A 13,310-nucleotide genomic window follows, 5' to 3' on the forward strand; every position below is an offset into this window, starting at 1 on the left:
GAATTCCTGAGCCAGCATGGCTCAGCTTGGAAACTCTCCCTTTCCCCTCAGCATGGCTGGCTCAGGAATTCTGGGAGTTGAAGTCCTCGAGTCATAAAAGAGCCAAGGTTGCCTACCCCTGGTGTAGGCAAATCTTTGTTTCCATTCACCAGCGTAAACCTGGAAATTATTCAAACCTGGTAATTATGGGTTCAGCACATCACAGCTACATTTCCACAGCACTTGAAAAATTGTAATAGTGTTGCAAACACTGGGGAACTTGGAAAATGTAGACAGTCAAATTTCATTCCATATATGAAAGTGATGGATGAGATGAAAAACTTTTCTATATCGCTGCTGTTGCTACATCCAGAGGCAATTCAACTGGGATAAATGAGAGGGAAGAGCACCTTCATAATAATACATTCCAGGCTATAGGGTAACTTTACTAGCATGCTAAGCCACTATTCCAAAACAGAAGATTGCAGGGAAGAGAATATGAAATGTCCAAACCTGCTTTGTGCCTTCCAGATTGGGGTGTGTGGGAGGGATATTGCCTAATCAGCACTTGAGAGTGATGGCAAGGAGTTTCCAAAGGTTGTGTGTTATTTCAATTGCATCATACTGATGTAATACAGATACCAGGCATTTCATGCAGCCGCTGTAGTGAGGTCATAGGTATGTACTCTTAATCCTATGAATGCACAATAATATACGTTGAAATACTGGAGAAGAAAATCAGTGGTTCGGATTGTCACGTTCAGTAGCAATAAAATCATGTGGAAAATGATAGAGCACCACTTAGAACTTTGGAGATGCCTAGAATCTTTTGGTTCTACACAATAGACTTGTTTTGCTTCAGATTCCCTTCTCCAGGACACAAGGTTAGTAATGGCCCTCTCTTCGTAAGGAGGAAACAGAATTCTGCACATTTACAATTATTTACTTGGCTTACACTTTATACAATGAAAGCCAGTTCGATGTAGTGGTTAAAGCACTGGGCTAGAAACCTGGAGATTGTGAGTTCTAGTTCTAGCTTTTATGCACAAAGCCAGGTAGGTAACCTAGGGCCAATCACTTTATATCATCCCTAGGAAGAAGGCAATGGCAAAACACTTCTGAAACACCTTGCCAAGAAAATTACAGGAAGTTTGTCTAGACCAGGGTAGGCAACCTTGGCTCTTTTATGACTCGTAGACTTCAACTCCCAGAATGCTGGCTCAGGAATTCTGGGAGTTGAAGTCCACGAATTATAAAAGAGCCAAGGTTGCTTACCCCTGGTCTAGACAGTCTCTGAGAATCAGACACATTTTAACAGAAGAAACAAAAAGTATACAATATGTCTGAACTAAATCTTACCACTTTTTCCGTCCTCATGGTGAATTATATTGGTGATACTTCCAGAAGCTGGTATTATCTAAATCCCTTCAGTTGTGAATGGTGTTGCATTGATATTGGTTGAAAGCTATCTCTAGATGTCTCCTTATTTCTTGAGGAGCAGAAAATGTTAGTTCCAAATGTTAGTTTCATACAAGCCTTAAAGCAAGGCCAAGCTTTTGGGAATTTCTGGCATGGGCTCTAGATATCTGGGTTTAACTTTTTATTATACCGTTTCATTATTTCTATTGTAAAGATATTACCATTTTATTTATGTATTGTTTTATGGCATTATTTTTAATTCTGTTTTTCTTTTATTGTTGCTTTGCTTTTTGCTGTCTATTGATTTTTATCTAGATTTAAATTCTATTATTAGTTGTTATGAAAGGTATGTGATGACATTGGATCAGGAGAAAATACAAATCAAACATTAATATTTAAAAGTCAGGCTCCTGTTTAACTGTGAATAACTGTGTTGTTCGTTCAGCTGATGTTACTTTTCAGATGTTATTAAGAACTTGTGGAACCCAAAACATGACAGTAGAAGAAGTAGACAAAAGCATGCGGCTATAGTTCCTTTAATTTATTGAAAATGCCACAGAGATTTAGATGTGGGTGATCTGTGTGATCAACGAGTAATTGGTTGTGCTAAATTCTTGACTCTTTCTGTACAAAATGCTTTCTTAGCAGACTCCTTTACAATAAAGGCATCTGGATTAAACTGCACAAGATTGGTTGGGGCCCTGACAAAAGAAATGTGAAAAGATTAATTAGCAATAGTAATAGCAATAGCAATTAGACTTATATACCACTTCACAGTATTTTACAGCCCTCTCTAAGAGATTTACAGAGTCAGCATATTGCTCCCAACCATCCGGGTTCTCATTTTACCGACCTCAGAAGGATGGAAGGCTAAGTCAACCTTGAGACGATGAGAATCGAACTGCTGAACTGCTGACAACTGGGAGTCAGCAGAAGCACTGCAGTACTGCATTCTAACCACTGTGCCACCACAGCTCAATGCTGCTCTTTTTTTATAAAACTGCCTGCAAGATTCACAAAGAAATCCAACCCCAGAGTTTCACATGCTGGATGAGGAAAAAATATATATAACATTGCTAAGGTCTGTGCTGTTTTCTTGGCAGAGAATTGCTCTGTCAGTAGGATAATAAACCTTCCTGGATCAGTTCTAAATTTCTTCTAACCGGTCGACAAAACATATGCACAAGACAAATCTTTCACAACACAAATCTTTTTGTACTTGTGTCCTGATATTACATGTAAGTCATGAGGTTTGCGCTGTCATAAGTCATAACCTTTGTTTTGTTACTAGCTTCTTGTCCCTATTATTATGTGATAACATCTATGTTTCCTGCTGCTTTTAAAAATCCCATTGGCTTCAGCAGAAGAAAAAAGAATAGAAAAAAACCCCGATATTCTGAGGTAAAACAATGAAAAAGTAGTCTGTCTCTCCATCCCTATATGCAGTGAAGGAATATCTACTAGTCAAATGATAGTCATTCCATCAATAATCCAATTCAGGCGGTTTCTTTGTTTTCAGAAAACTCAATGGTTCCCAATAAAATCATTGGGATGAATGTTATTTAGTCACCTGTCAAGCAAATAACTGGAGAGAATACAGTTTGCAGAAAGATACATCTAGCACAGGAAGCTATGTATCATATATAGGGGGGGGAAAAGGAACTTAGGGCGTTTATGAAAGGCGAGCAATGGCACCAATTGCCATGGGCTTCAGATACAGAGGGAGATCCATTTCAAAGGATTGCTAAGGTCTTCAAATGAAGGAAATGTAACAAATATATTTTCACAACTTTCCTGATACGTTCTTCTTTACCGGGTCATAACTTCAGTGAACAGAAACAACGGAAAGAATAAGACACTAGCATGAGGGGCAATGAAAGCTAGGATCTCTGCATGCACGGAGGATCCTTCTGCCCTTAGGTCTCTCAGAGTGGAGATCTCCAACCTTGCCAACTTTAAGACTGTGGACTTCAACTCCCAGAATTCTAGGAGTTGAAGTCCATAAGTCTTAAAGTTGTCAAGGTTGGAGACCCCTGTCTCAGAGCCTTTAAAAGTTATCTAAAGGCCAAGATCCTGTCCCTCAAATGGACAGTTGGTGAGACCATCAACACGGCCATCAGATCATCTGGGAGATCCCACCTGTTGGGAGGTTGAGCGAGTTCCGTGAGTCGAGGAGAGGCCACTGCCTGCTTGGCTGCTACTGACACGGGCCACTCAGGGGAACGATCCATGGCACTGTCAGAAGGGATTGTTTTTGGTCTTGCTAGTTCAAGTAGCCTTGGACTTGGGACAGCTTGTAGAGCAGTCAGGGGTATCTGCAGAAAAAATGCTGATTTTTGAACCTGGGATTAATTCCAGAACATTTCTGAAAAAGCTAAGATACAAGATAAATCCATCCTCAAAGGATTAGGACCTACTTTCCTCTTCCCTCAATAATCTCTGAAAGCAAAGTAGAGGCAAAGCTACAGAGAAGCTTTCTGGCAGGATTCTAAAGGTAGTAGAATGAGTGTGACAGGTCCCAAGGATAGCTGAATATATGATTCTGTCAAACCCTGAGATGAATAAGATCAATTCAGAAAGATCTGCTGACTCTCCAAAGAGAAATGGATTATCTACTTAAGTCACATTCCTTAGAGAAAGGAGTTAAGTCAAGATTGCCTAGGTAACATGGTGGAAGTCCTTGGTGGTGATCTATCTTATGGACATGGCAGGAGAATAACAGAATAACAGAGGTCTTGGAGGTCTTCTATTCCAACCCCCTCAAGCAGGAGACCCTATACCTGTCAAGCACCAGGGAAATCAGGAGATTCAGGCAACTCAGATGAGCATAAAGATTTATTGCAAGATTAAGCTCTCTACAACAATCTGAACTACTAAAGGTCAAGGGAAATTTGTGAGAGTTAAGGATAGAAAGGAATTCAAGGTAGGCTGGACTTAGATCTCTTGCAGCCATGCAAGGACTCATGACTTATGACATGTTTGACCCTTCCCTTGGATTCAGCCTGATCATCTCCTACAATATCATTTCAGCCAAATGATGGAGGATCTCACTTATAAAAGATGCTCACTTGGATGCTGCTTATTGGGCATTTACAGGAGCAGCAGTAATCAGGGGTAGGTACCAGTGGCATGAGAAACACTACTCAGAGATGGTCTGAATAGGAAGGCATTGACAATGACACTGAACAGGGCGCAGTGGGAGGAGGAAGTGATTGTGTAGCTACTTCTTATTTTCTATAGTGGCAGCAGCCTGTGAGAAGTGGGAAAGGGCATAGGATGGCTGGAAATTTGGGGCATTATATTGAGGTGTATTATATTGATGTTTTTAACAAATTTATCCTATGCATACAATGATAAACATTCCTTCCTAGCTAACTTCAATATTAAAAGTGACAAGCTTCACACTTGGGCTCAGCAGTAAATCATAACTCTTTAGACTTTTGACTCTTTATTCAGCCCTTCAGTTGACTTGATACAAGATTCCCAGCACAATTCAGCTAAATTAGAATATTTTATTACGAACAAGAATAAGCCCTAGCCAAAATAAATTGCCTACTACAATACCAAGAAACAGAAATCGGGGCCTTTATATATGATATAAATGATCATCTCAGATCTATGCTCTGATCTTTATATAGTACTTCCATTCAACAGAACTAGCCAGTCTCTTGATGGCTTGGGAAATTATTGAGATCTATTTACATAAAGGTTCTTTCCAGCCGGATAACTGCTTGATCCTACCTTGCAATCTTATCCCTTATATCAACATAGAAGTATCAAAGTAAAAAAAAATTACTTGACGGATTGGGAACTCCATGCATGTATTTTCATATAACTGCATTTTTTGCCTAACTACTGGCTGGGCAAGTTGCTGTAATCTTGGGCTAGCTTCAGCTCTTCTTGCAGCCTTTGAAATCTCTCTTTCAGGCTAGATAGGAAAAATAAACCAACAATAAAGCAAATTTGATTACAAAACCAACCAACCAATCAGCCAACAAACAAAAAGAAAAATGGTCAGATGCCAAGAAAAATAACATTTCTTTCTCCCCCAGTAATAGCTCCCAAGGATCCTGTGGAAGAAGAAAGAGCAGGTTGGGTATACACTTCTTATTTAGTCTCAAGTCAAGCTGATGCATCTTTAATCTATATACAGTAGACCAGAAAGGATCTGTACAGACAAAGTTCACGCCAATAGTTATGATACACAAGAAAATCTGCTTATTTGCTCATTCTAATTTTGGGAGGGGCATATGGCAATGGCTTCTTATCCGAGATAGTATTTCCTCTTGAGTACATGAGGGGGCAAACTCTCATATGAGAGTGCAGGTAAGTCCATCCTCAGAAACCTAGACTCTGAAAACCAGCTGTCAAAACTGCACAGTTCTGTTTCCTTTCCCCAGCAATGAAAATGTAAATTTTCAGACCAGCAAATTTCTATTTTACCTCAAGGGCTGGTCATCTGAGACACGGGCCATCTGGAAAACACATAATGCTAACGTACAGCCCAAAATCAGAAGATCATAGGCAAATGTATTCACATATTCGATATAAATGTGTTTTCCAGAGGGATAATTGTGTCAGAGTTCTGGGCCAAAGATTATTCAACTTTCTTTCCCCCCTCTTTCCTATCCTTACTGTATGATCAGTTTTGCAATTCACAGTAATGTGATTTGGGCAGAAAAGCAAATTATAATTGTAACTGGCCCTCCTGCTCCAAGCTTTCTTAACGATTCTCCTAGAAAGTTGTGAAATGCCCCAATAATCTCATGGTTTCCCCCCAATATTCTCCTCTCTAGTTCCAGCATCCTAGTGCAGATTCTTAGTCCTTCCATTTTTTCTTCAACCTTCTTCTGCCTTTCATCAGGTATTTCCAGTGGTGGGATTCAAATATGTGAACAACCAGTTCTCTGTGTGGATGCCGCTTCCGGAAGTCCATTCTGGGCCTGGGCAACAAAAAATTAGCTACCGGTTCTGCTGAAGTGGTGCGAACTGGCTGAATCTCACCACTTGGTCTTTCCCTCTGTCATTTTTCTAATTTAAGTCTCTTTTCAGCAAAAAAAAAATCACATTCCTTTCCTAGGAAAAATTAAACAATCAAGGTTGATGAGTAAATACAGCACAAGAGTAGATTCATCATAATAGCAAAAGCTATTTAGGCCAAAATCTTTCTAATCTCTTTATATTTTATTCACAATCATTTCATCTCAGAGCTTCAGAATTAAACCTGCTCTTTCCAAATTCATCTTATAATCCCACTATTGAGCAGTTCTGGTTTCAAGTGGTATATTTGGTTAGAGATTTGCTTTGCAGCATATTAAAAACCAAGAAGAGATTTCTGGTCCTGCGCAGTAGCGCAGCAGTTGAGGGGTTCAGGACTCCGTGCCCTTTGGCTGAGTTTCTTCCTGTTAGGGGACCCTAAATGGACCAGAAGCTGAACCGAAGAGGCGGCAAAGAAGGAAGTAAGTCCCGGGGACCTCGGAGACACGGTGGTCGACCTGATTGGTTCAGGAGAAGCCTTCCAGAAACTAACAGGAGAAAGGCTAGCCTAACTTCAGTGTCTAGCCCAAGCTGCAAGCAACCGAAGTCAAAAGCACTATTTTAAGCTGATTGTAAACAGCACATTTGAATCTGGGTAAGAACATCGATTTTCTCTATCCTACTTATCAACTCCTGAAGGAAAAAAAAATCCCAAGAAGCAAAAAAAAACCCTCTGAAAGTGGAGGGGGATTTTTGCCCCATCCTTTTAGTAATGGAAGTGGCGAATTAAACCTTTTATGGAGGACCAAAACATATTGAAATGAAATGAAATTATTATAAAACCTAAATCTGGATAAGTTTGAAATTACTGAATGGTTAAATAGTTATCCCTCTGTTGTTATATATGTTGTTTGATAAAAGAGGTCATCCCATTGCCATTTTTTTGGAAGAGCTAACAAATTATCTCTCTCCTGAAATGTTTATTTTCCCTTCAGTCTGTTCTTCTTCTTCATCCTCAGGTTTCTTCTGGTTTATATATAGAAAGTCTTTTCCATTTTCAATGTTGTCAGTCCCTTTCCTGGGTTTTCTGTTAACTATGTTCGTTGATCAGTTAAACCTTCTATCACAGTATTTAATTGTTCCATTTCTTCTATTATATTCTGTGTAGCTGATTCTTTAGTTGTGATCAAAGTTTGGGTTCATATATCTAGGCTGACATCTTGTTCTTTTCTGTAGCTTCTTATTTCATCAGTGGCTGTAAGAATAGTTTCATAAATTGCTTTCAGCATAAAAAGAATCTGTTCCTGATCTTCATCCATGTTCTCTTAGTGGTGTGTTAAATTAAAAGCTTTACAATCAGAGAATGAAAATAATTTTGTCACTGAGTATGGAACACAGCTGGGCTTCTCACAGTTGATGTCTGTCAAGGTTGCAAAAGTCTTATCTATAGTCTGGGCTTCAAGCCAAGTCTCTTTTAGACAATAACAAGTTGTAATATCAGGTTTAGCCACAAGATGTCGGCCACAATGTTTAAGATTTTTGTTTTTTAAGTTCAAAATTTTTACATTTTTTTTCAATTTTACTTCTTTTTTGTAGGTAAAAACCCAAATCTTCAATAAGAATAAGAAATCTTTTAGTCCTCAAATTTTAGAAAGATAAAAATCCAGTTAGAATCAAGTTATTCTTTCAGCGTTTTAAACTCCCCTGGATAATCAGTCGCTGCTGTTTTTAGAGGGTGGTACAGAATTTCCCTTCCCTCTCTCCACAGGTGGGAAAATACTTTGTGCAGCTTATACAGGTAGAAAAAATAATTAGGATTAAAGAGAGGTTCAGATCTCACCCATTCTCATCCATGCTGCTTTATAGATGCCTGGTGGTAAGTTTGACTTTGACTGTCTGCAGCCTAGAGACGGGTCATATTTCTATGGCCAGTCTTACGTCCGCTGGTTTGGATGGTTGCCCCGGATCGAGCAGAAGGGATACCGCCCTCCTGCGATCAAGTGGGGGTACCCTCTGTGCTTGTCTCCCCTACAGGGTGACTTTTGACCCTTTCCAGGGTCTCTCAGCAGTGCGAAATCGGATGTGGAAGACGGAGTTTGCCTTCCAGTGGCCGCGGTGGCCACAGCGGCAAACCAGAAGTCTTGACTTACCTTTTATATCTACAGTAACACCTACAAGAATATGGAAAGATTTTTTGATTCAGCAGAACATATTGATTAAGAAAGATACTGGGCAAAAGAAAAAGGCTAAGTGAAAATTAAGAAAATAGATGACGGGGCCTATCAGAGAGAATATTTAAAAAACAAACACCTGCTCAAATATGGTTAAAGAAATAGAAAAATTTTGGATATGAATTTGATTTTAAGAGGGAAGAGCCCCTCAAGTAACATAGTGATTTCTTTTTCTTCTTTCTTTTTATTTTATTTCTTGATATGAGTAATATAAATGAATTGGAATGGCTTATATAAAAAAAATGTTTTAGATATTTAAAGGTGATTGACTTTAAGAAAATTACAATGGATTAAAAATGTTTTGAATAAGAGTTAAAAGACTAGAGGACTAGATTTATTAAATGGAATATTTAAAGATGAAATATATTTTTAATTATGGTAAAAAGAACGATTTTTGGGGGAAATAAATATGTACCGTATTAGCTTACAGGAAATAGGGATTTTAAGTAGCATACTATCTTTTTATTTTTATTCTTATTCTTATTTTTTCTTTTTTTAGTCTTATTTATTTCTTAAGAAAGGTAAAAGTATTGGGTTGGCTTACATGAGAAAAAATAGACTTACATATTTAAATGTAATTAACTTTGAGAAAATTTTAACCAGTAAGAATGTTTTGAACATTGTGGGAAAAACAAATGTAAACAAGAACTGTAAACAGGATCTATGATGAGACAACCAGAATGACTAGATAGAAAAGGAATATTATATTGATGTAATTATTATTTGTAGAAATATTAGAAAACTTTTATATTCAATCGTCATTCATTAAAACAACAAGAATTGTATTAACTTAAGGTTGGTAAAAGAGAACATTATGGGAAAAAGAGGAAATCAAGTAAAGTTATTATGTGGATTATAGATTATAGAAATCAACTGTTAGTGAATGTTTCTTAAATGTAAACCCAGACAACACACTATTTACCGAATATTAAGGCGATTATGTTAAAAAAATTAATAAAACATATTTAAAAATAAAAATAAAAATCAAGAAGAGGTTTCTTGAAGAGTGAAAATTACATCGTCTCCTCAAAAAGAGGAGACAAAATACTGAAAAGTGTTTTAAGCACAACAAACTTTACAATACAAACTATGCCATCTACCATGACAGAAGATTTGAAAAATCCCTTTTTAAAATGCAAACAACACACTAACATAGCCAAAGGTAGAAGGCTGAGGTAGTATGAAAGATTTTTCTCAGCTTGCTGAAACAGCAGGTTTTTCAGTGTGAATCAGGAGCAAGAGGGTTCAGCAAAGATAGTGTAGATCAGGGGTAGGCATCCTTGGCTCTTTTATGACTCGTGGACTTCAACTCCCAGAATTCCTGAGCCAGCCATGCTCCATTCTAGGAGTTGAAGTCTACGAGTCATAAAAGAGCCAAGGTTGCCTACCCCTGGTGTAGACCAAGGATAGAAAACCTTTGGCCTGCAAAGCAACTTCATCTGGTATTTCATCCATCCTGGTATGGGAGGATCCCTGGGAGTTTGTGCTTAAAATACTTTTCAGTATTTTGTCTTCTTCTCTCTTGAAGGAAAAGCTTTGGAGGATAGATTTTAAGTCTTGTCTCTGGCAACAGTACTTCTGATCCTGAACCTCTTATTTCTTGCCTTTGAAACAAATAGTTACATATAACAATGGCAGGCAACTTTAAAATAGATTTCTTGTAACCTGCAGCTTTCTAATTCTTTATAAAACGTCTAGCACTTATGGTATTTTAAGGACTTCTCGGCTTGGCCATTTTCCTAAAAGGATTACTTTGCTTGACTAGGCTTTTATGAATTACATACCCAAAACAAAACTGGCTTCCAAAGTAATTTATAGTACAGTCCACAAATAATAATTCAAGCAATTGGCCATCAAGGTCCTTAAAGTTAGAAAAAGTTAAAGATGCCCTGGATATTTCTAGAGATGTGTATTAATTTCTCATCAAAATGCTCCATCTGATGTTGGGTTTTCAGGATGTTGTACTTCTTCCCTCTGTAATATAGGATTTATATGACTCTCCCTTTCTTTGCTTCCATACAGAAGGAAAACCAATCCCACCTTTAATGTTTATTCATTAACATAGCTATTATCAAGAAGCTCTGCAGCCAATGGAAGAGCTCCATTTCCACTGGACGGAATTGGTGCTCCTTGCCCAATGCCTCCTGGACATAGTAAAAGCTACTTTGAAGAACTTGTAGTCTAGGAAAACCATTTATTGCTATTAGGAAAACTATTATTGCTTCTGTAGTGTAGAAACTATTCTCAAGAAGAAGGGAGAGGCAGAAGAAGCCATTTTAAAAAGTAATTTTCCCTCAGTCTTAGCAATAGATCAAAGTTTGTAGGTCTATGACCAATAGCTTATTTCTTCAATGCCATGGATGGGGTTAAAAAGAGCTGCCTTTGTCAAATCTGGTTCGCTCATGCCTTGGCCTACATATTTTTATACTACAAAGTCCACGTCATTGGTACTAGAAAGTCCATGTTGTGTGGCTTTCACCCTTGGTGCTTTCTCATTATGTCGTGTGTGTGTGTGTGTGTGTGTGTGTGTGTGTGTGTGTGTGTTAGTGGGGTGGGGGAACTGAAGTTGTTGGAGGCTCCTTTGGGGGAAGCACAAGGAAAGGCAGTAGAGAACACAAAGGATTCCCTAGATTTTTCTCTCTCCAGCAAGTATGGAAGTTTGATGGAGATGACAAAAAAGCAGACCATAATTCTGGGGAACTCCCTCCTCATATCTTCTGTGAGATCACTCTTCCTACTAGAGTCTAACAAGAAAAAAAAAATTGGTTGTCCGAGAGATTCTGGTCTCTCTGGTAGCCTAAGCAGAAATTGCCATGGACAGGGATGGTCTTGCAGCTGGCAAATTGGGGTTTCATTTTGCTGATGTCTCTGAAGAACCTTCTTCCTCCTTGCAAACCAGAATAACTGCATAGGAAATTTTATTGAATTTTCCATCAGGTTAAAAAAAACTGCCTGCTAGATCACTTTGATCTAGCTTTGATCCTGGCCCTGAAATGGAAACTTGGTTGAGAGGACAGAGTCACAACAAATGGCTTCCTCACACTGGAGCAAAAAGGGAGGGAAGATGGGTGCGATCTTGGTATGCTTGCAATAGAAAGGATGGAAGTTTGGTAATCCATTGATTTTTTTTTAACGAGTGTTTATAAATAAAAATCCATCTCTAGCTAAAGCAACATCAAGCAAATAAAATAAACATTACCTAATGGTCTAACTGACAGGATGCTAGTCATTATTACAGAATGGGAAATGATTATGAGTCAATGAACAAAAATGAGAGTTTTTATGAAGACTCTGTGCAAGACAGATCATATAATCTGGTCTGATGCCGAAGCACTACTGGTAAGCAATCAGCTGAAAACAGACTTAAAAAGGAAGTTGTTATGTCCCGAGCCTTGCAAACGGCTCGGGCGTTTGCAGGCAGTCCCGGGCAGGTGCAAAGCTGCCCGGGACCAGACAGGCTGTCGCCAGCGCCGTGCGCATGCGCGGGTGCTGGCGCGGGAAAAGTAACCCATTTACCCGGGAGTTGCCTATATAAGAGGCTGCGAGGCGTTTGGGCGAGGCTGAAGCCATCTTCCTGTAAGCTGAACGCTGAATAAAAGAAACTGAGAACTCCAGCTGCTTCTCGTGTCTGTTTTCCCGCCAAGGACGCAACACTGGCGACGAGGATGGGATGCCTTGCACTACCTGGAAAGGAAGAAGTGTAAGCTTACCCAAGGAGTCCTGAGCGGCGGAAGAGGAACGGCGTCGACTCGGCAGCTACCCGCCAATCCGGTGCGCATTCGGGGGTAGGCTGGCTGATAGACCCGTCTCCTGAAGATCCGAAGATGGCGAAAATCGGAAGGCTTTCGGAATTCGACGTCTCACATCCAGAGCGGTGGGAGTCCTACGTATCCAGAATGGAGAACTACTTCAAGGCAAACCAAGTGAGGGAAGATAGCTTGAAGGCCGCCACCCTGCTTTGCGTTTGCGGCCAAGACGCCTTCGAAATCGCAGAAAATCTTGTAGCACCTGTTCCAGTAGAGTCTGTAAGCTACGCAGACCTGAAGAAGCTGCTGAAAGAGCACTTCCACCCCAAGGTGTCCGTTATCTCATGGCGCCACACCTTCGAGCAGAGGGATCAACGGTCCGGTGAAACAGCCAAGGAATACATCGCCGCGCTACGGAAGGCCGCCAAGCCCTGCGAGTTCAAGGACCTCGAGGAACGACTGAGGGACCGATTCGTGTGCGGGCTAAGGCATCGAGAGCTACAACAGAGACTTTTTGCCAAGGAAGAATTATCCTTCCAAGACGCCTTAAGGGAAGTCACCGCAGAAGAAGCAGCAGGCGGCGCTATCAAAAACATGCGGCCGATCAGAAACAGTGCAGAGGGTGCGTCCGTGCACCAGGAAGACGTCCGACGAAACTCCGAGGAGGATCCGGACGAGGAAGTCGACCGTCTACACCCCGCGAAGGAAGAGAACCAGAAGGGAAGCTCTTCGGCTCCGCTCAAGTGCATCGGCTGTGGAGGTCGCCACAGGAGAACCGACTGCAAGTTCCGCTCCGCTACCTGCCGGGCATGCGGCAAACAAGGGCATATTGCAGCTGTGTGTCTGAGCCGACGAAAGGCACAACCCCAAGAAGAACGCCTGAAAGGTACCAGATTCCCCAGCCAGAATAGGGTAGGGTTTTGCGCTTCGCGAAGAAGCATCTGTAGAACAGGCACAC

The 13,310-nt window shown here is 40.1% G+C and overlaps 1 protein-coding gene across 5 annotated transcripts in view; it reads right to left on the reverse strand.

The window, feature by feature from the left end:
• Positions 1–1,924: 1,924 nt before the first annotated feature.
• Positions 1,925–13,310, reverse strand: part of THEGL (theg spermatid protein like) — a 42,725-nt gene continuing 31,339 nt past the window's right edge. For 3 of the 5 annotated variants that reach the window (XM_039345221.1, XM_039345220.1, XM_039345223.1), the window contains exons 7-9: positions 5,195–5,326; positions 3,538–3,713; positions 1,925–2,099 (exon numbers count right to left, since the gene is read on the reverse strand). In XM_039345221.1, the coding sequence (XP_039201155.1) occupies positions 1,985–2,099; positions 3,538–3,713; positions 5,195–5,326 (423 nt within the window). In that variant the 3' untranslated portion in view covers positions 1,925–1,984. The remainder of the gene's footprint in view (positions 2,100–3,537; positions 3,714–5,194; positions 5,327–13,310) is intronic. The other 2 variants (XM_039345224.1, XM_039345222.1) reach the window with 1 other exon arrangement.

Source organism: Crotalus tigris, unplaced genomic scaffold, assembly GCF_016545835.1.
Source record: "Crotalus tigris isolate CLP2741 ecotype Arizona unplaced genomic scaffold, ASM1654583v1 scf7180000017946.1269602, whole genome shotgun sequence".
NCBI classification, from domain to species: Eukaryota; Metazoa; Chordata; class Lepidosauria; order Squamata; family Viperidae; genus Crotalus; species Crotalus tigris.